A 7,496-nucleotide genomic window follows, 5' to 3' on the forward strand; every position below is an offset into this window, starting at 1 on the left:
TTTCATCAAATTATTCAACCCGGTTACCCGTTCTCATTATCCTCACTTTTTGTCCATAAAGTATCTAATTTAAGGGACCTATCCTAAGGATCATCATCGGGAAAACAATGTTGCTTAGGGAATTCCTTAGCAATATATGTCAGTAAGGTAACCATGACGGGGATGAAGTACACCGGGTGAACACATCGTTCATAAACACATACAGGTTGCGATCCTGCTAGCATTCCACTAAACTGTCTAGAATAATCCATGGATTACACAAAGAGGTATAGAAATTAACCTTGTCTCTCTATGGATTGCTCATGCTTGCCTTGTATTACTTTTCAGTACATTAAACATTGTATTTGGATTCTAAGAAACTCAACAATACGTAACTGAGAAAGCTGCCGGGGAATAGAAGCATTTTCCTCAAAAGAAGAATCCTTAAATAAGATAGATCACCAAAAAATTTATGAATCCCACCCGACAAGTTGGTACCTATGTTCATAATCAAAACCTTTGTTAAATTACAAGTTGTTACCTATGTCCATGAAGTTGATCAACAAGGAAACCGGCCTTCAAAAGTGTTATTTCTCACAAATTCAGACAACCAACTCAACCAAATGATTTTGCTTATCCAACCAACGACGGGTGACGAAACCTATAAAGAAGTTATTGCTAATATAAAAAAGGCTTAAATGTTCAAGCTTTTCCTCACCGCTCTTAATTCGAATTTTCCCTATGAAATGGTTGTTGTCTGAGTAAACTCCTTTCAATTTGCCCCAACTAAAATCTTCTTTGAGAACTTCACTCACATCTCAACAAAGCAACCATTGCATACTACAATAATGTTAGTGCAGTTTAATTATCAAATCGTACAACACCAACGCATGAACCATATAGAGATTGACCTTCATTTTGTACGAGATTAGTGTATGTATTTTATATAGCCCATTACTTTGTATAGTCTAGTTAGTCGATGTAACCCTTGTAGCCTAATATTGTAATATGTATATATTGTACTGTGAATGCAATGTCACATTTTCCTGGGAAAATAACACTTTCAATAATCATTAGGGTCTTCTTGTGCATCATTATACATATATCAAAGCAGAAAAATATAAATAGATATGAAAAGCATGCTCGTGTTTATTTCATCACATCTTCGTCAATGGGACTTAGTTATGGAAGATCATACAAGGCTTCCTTACCGAATCATAAAGGAAGTAATAGCATATATACATACATTCTCCAACCATGTCTAGCCACCTTCTGCGCCAGTAAGGATTGACGTAAAGAAGCCCGACAAATCCCAACAAGAACACAACACATGTTGCACTAGAACTTCCATAGAAACACACCATATCAATATCATACCATTTCTCAGAGCTCTCTTCTTTAAGAGATGGATCGGTTACCTGTGGCTCTATCGTGCATTTATTCTCCAGCGGTGGTCCGCAAAGAAGTGGATTGCCTTCATAGCTAGCCTTTGTAAAGGTCCCAAACTGTGCTTTCATTTCTGGGAGTCTACCCGATAGATTGTTGTGAGAAACATTAAGAACTTCTAGAAAAGTCAGCTGAACCAGTTGTGATGGAATTATGCTGGTCAATCCATTTGAAGAAAGGTCCAGGCTCTCAATATTCGCAAGATTTGAGAAGTTCACTGGGATTGGTCCAGTCAGCTGATTGTGAGACAGGTTCAAAGCCCGAATCTGGCTCAACAACCCAAGTTCTTGTGGAATTTCACCTGTAAGTTTGTTACTAGATAGATCCAATCCTGTCATGTAATCAAGGATGTCACCCTTGTAGTGGAGAAAGAGCGTTTTTGTTGTGAACTCAACTTCGTTTTGTGTTTCCACTGTTTCAGTAGTGGGGATCGACGGACGAAACCCAAAATTAGTACTCTCATAATGGTAAGAGGATTCAATGGAAAATCCAAATCCCCATCTGCCTCTTTTTATGAAAGCAAGGTCATGCCCCCCGGTAATGTTTTGAAGGCAGCTAGGTATTGAACCAGAAAGATGGTTATTCGATAGATCTAACAAACTCACATCACGTAATTTGCACAACTGCTTTGGAATAGAACCACTAAATTTATTTTTTCTCAAAAGAAGAATCCTTAAAGTGGATAGTTTGCCAAGAAATTTAGGAATCCTGCCTGACAAATCATTGTTGCTGATGTCCAAAGTCAAAATAATAGTCAAACTACGAAAGAATTTAGGTACCGATCCAGTAAATCTGTTGGAACCCATATGAAGATGCTGCATATTTGAAATTTGAAATTTTAATAAGCAGGATGGGATGGGCCCAGAGAAATAATTTTGTGAGATATCAAGAACAGAGAATTGTGCTATTCCACAAGGAAACCTGCCTTTGAAACTATTATTTCTCACCACAAGTTGAGTTAATCCCATGATGTTGGTTATCCAATCAGGGATCACACCTGTAAAAAGGTTATTGCTAATATCCATAGAAATCAGAGTTTCCAGATTTCCCTGGCTAACAGTTCCAATTTTCCCTGTGAAATGGTTGCTGTCTAGGTAAAGCCCTCGGAGGTAATTACCCCAGCTTAAATTTCCTGAAAGTACCTGGCCATGCAAGTTGTTCTTTGATAGTTTTAATACCTGCAATCCAGATATATTTGTGAGCATTCCCTTTGGTACTTCTCCTGATAACTTATTGCCAGATAAATCCAGCATCGATAGTTTACTCAGTTCACTAATTGAGGATGGGATAGCACCGGTTAAACCATTCATGGACAAATTCAAATGAATTATGTTGGGAAAGAACTTTGGTATATGCTCGGAAAGATTACCTATTATGTGATTTCCAGACATATCCAACCACTTCATATTAGCATTTCTATACAGCGGCATACTGCCAAAGGAGTTGTTCCTTAGGTTAAGAACATCCAGATTCGTATTATTTTTTAAAAACCAACTTGGAAAGTGTCCCTCCAAGGAATTGTGCGGCAAGTGTAGTTCCCGTAACTTGTGCTGGTGAAGTAGAAACCCAGGTACAACTTGTCCTTTAGGCATGTTCACAATGCAATTAGATAGCTCAAGAATTTGCAACTGGAACATTGGGATCCAATCTGTAGGCTCTTCTGTTTCGACCACAAATTCCTCACTATCGCTTGAAAACAGAATTACCTCAAGCTTTGAATGGTTGGAGAAGGAGCTGAACGAGAACAGACCTTCGAAATTGTTATGACTGATATCAATGTACTCGAGAGATGTGAGATTAGCAATGAGCGATGCCACAAATATCCCTGATAATTGATTTGAAGAAATATCCAACATCTTAAGAGATGACAGATTGTTCAAACATTGAGGCAGAGTTCCATGAAGCCTGTTGTGACTAAGATCCAGTTCATGGAGGTTCTTCAACTCACTGAAACCTGGAAAAAGCGAAAGAATGTGCTCACACTAAAGGAAATATAAAGACTTGCACTGCTTATGGTCATACTATAAGAACATTGCATTTGTACATTTGTTCTAACACTACAAAATTTAAGGGCAATAGCGATAATCCAGACACTTAATTTTGCATGCTTTACCATGATCCGGTAATGAGCCATTGAGATGATTGTTGGCGAGTGAGAGAGCTCTTAGGGAAGATAATGCATGTATTGCTGATGGAATGCTCCCAATAAAATTGTTGCCATTCAAATCTAAGACCTCCAGATGGCGGAAAGATGCAAAAGCTGATGGTAGAAACTCAATAAGTTCAACCAATTATAACTTTGTAAATTAAGGGAAGGAAGAAAAAATACTACCCTCTATTGGTAGTGTTCCACTGAAACCATTATCTCTCAAGAGGAGGACTTCCAAATCAGGCAAATCATGAAATTCTGAATTAAAAAAAGAGACATGTCAGACAATTAACAAAAAGAAAAATGGAAAATTATAAATGACAATGAAGATGAAAATTAGTATGTTGAGATAGACATGCCTTGGAAAGGAAAAGAACTTCCCAATGAAGTTGAATATGAAAGATCAAGAATCTTGAGAGATGGAAGGGTACTTAGGCATGATATGATGCTCTTGTTGAAATTGTGATAGGAAAGATTTATATTCTCCAACCTTTTCAATCTCGATAAGCTCTTACAAGCTGTAAAAAGAAAGGGAGTTAATAGAGAAATCGTGGTCTTGTAAGTTTGTTACAATGGAGGAGTTTATGATTCATTAGCTTTCAAGAACATTATCACTATTCACAAGTTACCATGGCTATGAGAAGTTAAATCTTCGTTTACCTTGGTTATTTGGTGTGTCACTAATCTACGGGATAAAAAGTAAATCAGGCTCCTCCAGGTTAGTCATACAAAAGAGAAACATATATATCATGTATTATGCATGCTCATTAGTCTTTACTTATCATTATAATGAGGTGGCCTCAATTTTCCCTGTTGCAACTCATTGTTAATTAAGTTAATTGCAAATGAAACACTTATAATCCTCAATGAGTGAAATCCACACATAGACATGACAGTATCCCACATACACTATCTAAAATAAAAATATAGGTCCTCATGAATCACATTAAACCAAAAACAAGATAATATTGAATATATATGTTGTAAGTAGGGGTGAGCATCAGGACTGGATTACAGCCTTTTATAGGTAATTTTTTAATACAGGTTATAACAAGTTGACATCAACGCTGATGCAATTGCAAACACTTGTACTCCTCAACGAGTGAAGCTCAGACATGACAGCATCCACAAACACTCTATAAATATAAGTTCTCATGCATCACACTAAATTGGAAACAAGATAAAATTAATTAAGTTCATATGATCTAAAAATGATACTCCAACAACTTTAGGATGAAATATATATAGTCAAGTCATAGCACGTACCTTGAGCTGGAAATGATCCCCACATTTGATTGTAGCTAAGATCCAAGTTTGTAAGTGATGAAAGGATACTTAGAGATGTTATGACGCTTTCATCAAATCTGTTGTTCCCAAGATTTAAAATTTTTAACTTCGTCAATATGGAACCCGTCTCAAAACCTACATTTAGGAATTTAAGCAGTCAGATTTATAAGCTCTAGTTTGATAGAATGACAAAGCTGTTTAGGAGAACATATACAAGTGTGTGTGTGTGTATATATATATATATATATATATATATATATATATATATATCCATGCTTTTAATATTGTTATGCCTCCCTTAAAAGTTAAAATAATTACTATTATATCTAACCAAGTGACTTGATTGTAATGTATCACTGTATTGTAGTAGTACTATCTCCAGATAATTAAGTCTTCGTTGCAATTTTTCTTTGTCCAAAGAAAAGAAAAGGTAATACTTTAAATTTCAGCACATGAAAGAGTCATTCTTCTGTATATTGTATTGTAAAGTTGCAAAAGGGGGATTTGTGTATGAATCCAAGGTGACTATATTGGCATGATGATTTTGATGATGTTATTCATTACCTTGAATCTCAAAGGTACCATTAAAGTAACAGTAGCTTAGATCCAACACCTCCAAGTTCTTCAAAGCTGCAAATTCTGCAATTCATGTAAAAGCTGGGTGTAAGTATCTTCCAAACAGGCATTTGTGCAAGATAACTTAATAGAAGACATGAAAAGACGAAAACGTGCCACTGATGGGGAAGTTTCCATTCAAGCTAGTGTCGCTAAGATCCAAGATTTTGAGTGAAGTGAGTGTCTTCAATGATGGAATGATGTCGTTATCGATATCGTGATTCCCACTAAGGTCTAGTACCTTCAACTTCTTCAAACTTGACAACCTTTCAAGTCCTGCAAAACATAAAATTCTTTAACACAAGCAACCTAGCCTTTTGATATTGAAAGGACAACTTTTTGAGCAACATTGGTAAATACTAAAAAGTTGTAGCATAAATTGCAGGATCTGAAGTACACATGAAATCTTGTGTTTAGTCTTTTATATATAGAAATATATTATCCAACTATTAAGTTACCTTACAAGCCTCTTTGAGTGCATAAATTAGTTGGATGTTGTGTTTATGAACTCAAATAGAGTCAACTTACTCGAATGTTTGCTCAAAAAATATGACATTGGAACCATGTGAAAGAAATACTGAAGCAATTAATCATGTTGTACCTATCTTCATAGTCTCTTTATCAAGAAAATCATGTGACAAATTGAGACTTGTCAACTCTTTAAAATGAAGAAACAAGGAGACATTCAATGGCCACGACTTGTTCCCGAACTCCATATTATTGTCTATCACCCATCTTAAATTGTAAAATGAAAGCTCTGTTACATGCCCGGTGGTTGTGTTGCATTTGACCCTCTCCCAATCACAGCAGTTACCACCATCATACCCCGAGGTTCTACTGCCATAATCAACCCAGGTAGGGAGAAAATGGTCAACATTGGAATCATACGACTTCATATGGGAGGCTTTGATTTGGAGTAGTGCCTTTCTCTCCTCTTCTATACAATCACCTTGTGTTTGCCCGACCATAAGAATATGTATCATCATCAACATCAACAACCAACGTAACCTTGATTTATGCTTATTCAAACCCGAATACTCCATTTTAGTAGCTAATGGTGGCTTTGTAGAGACACTCACAATATTAAACTTCCTGTTAGGTTTGGTTTTGGAAAACATTTGATTAGTGATGAAATGAATATCGATTACATAATTTTCCGCGTCCTCAAGTTAATAGTCAATTACCATACATAAGTCATCAAGTCAATGGTAAAAATTCAACACAAAACGCTATTCCATCTACTCCATTGTCGCCCACTCCTTCAACTTGACCCTTTTGGAGTATGATACACTCCCAAACATTCATGACACAACATTTGATGACTTTTCAACAAACTTAAGTCCGTATTCACATAGAATATAATTGGTTTTTTTTTTTTTTTTTTTGCAACTCTTACAAAAACAAAACACCTCAATTTCTGGTAAACAGACAAGTGAGAGCATTTGCTAGAGATCACAGTAGCCGACATTGGAACGCACTTCAGTGAATTTGAAATTTCAATAACCCTAACCTGATAAGTAGGCCCTTCCCCCATTTAACCTTTCACCTCCCTTACTCCTCGTCTTCCCTAACGAAATAATCATTTTCACCACTACTCACCGACGACGGCGATGGTACAGGTCCCGGCCCTTGATTTAGAGGGGTGTGTGGCAGGGGAGATCTGGAGGATAGACGGAGGGGTTTAACGAGAAAGGGAAATGGGAATGGGAAAGCCGGTTTTGGTGGTGCGGTAAAAAAACAAGTATTACCCTTATTTATGAAACTTAGGTGCTGTTTGTTTTTTTGAAGTCAAAATGTCTGCAGTCTGCGGACCACATCTGCAAGCCTCTGCGGCAGAAGAGGTGGACCAAATGTCTGCAGTCTGCAATAAGAAGACTGTTTGTTTTTAACATCTGCGGGCCGTTAAAATAAATTGAATTTTTAAACTTAATTTCATGTTATAAACATTAAAAATGTATTTTTAACAAAAAAATGAAAGAAAAAAAAACTGCACGGTGGCCATGTTTTTTTTTTTTTTTTG

The 7,496-nt window shown here is 36.4% G+C and overlaps 1 protein-coding gene across 1 annotated transcript; it reads right to left on the minus strand.

Moving 5' to 3' along the window:
• Positions 1–985: 985 nt before the first annotated feature.
• LOC145029810 (receptor like protein 21-like) lies at positions 986–7,184 on the minus strand. Its single transcript, XM_078978269.1, has 8 exons — positions 6,078–7,184; positions 5,594–5,752; positions 5,426–5,500; positions 4,841–4,996; positions 3,934–4,092; positions 3,758–3,832; positions 3,539–3,685; positions 986–3,379 (listed from the first exon to the last, which is right to left on the minus strand). Exons 1-8 carry the CDS (start codon positions 6,592–6,594, stop codon positions 1,158–1,160), a joined length of 3,510 nt encoding a protein of 1,169 aa, XP_078834395.1. The 5' UTR covers positions 6,595–7,184; the 3' UTR covers positions 986–1,157.
• Between the last annotated feature and the right edge of the window lie 312 nt (positions 7,185–7,496).

This window comes from Lactuca saligna, chromosome 1, assembly GCF_052625555.1.
Source record: "Lactuca saligna cultivar CGN05327 chromosome 1, ASM5262555v1, whole genome shotgun sequence".
NCBI lineage: Eukaryota > Viridiplantae > Streptophyta > Magnoliopsida > Asterales > Asteraceae > Lactuca > Lactuca saligna.

Excerpts from the sequence above, each read along its gene's own strand:
- LOC145029810 (XM_078978269.1), bottom strand. The coding sequence starts at position 6,594 with ATGTTTTCCAAAACCAAACCTAACAGGAAGTTTAATATTGTGAGTGTC. Across the intron at positions 5,753-6,077 it reads TAAAGAGACTATGAAGATAG|GACTTGAAAGGTTGTCAAGT; the intron begins GTACAACATGAT and ends TATGTTTTGCAG. Across the intron at positions 3,686-3,757 it reads TGGAACACTACCAATAGAGG|CTTTTGCATCTTTCCGCCAT; the intron begins GTAGTATTTTTT and ends TTCTACCATCAG.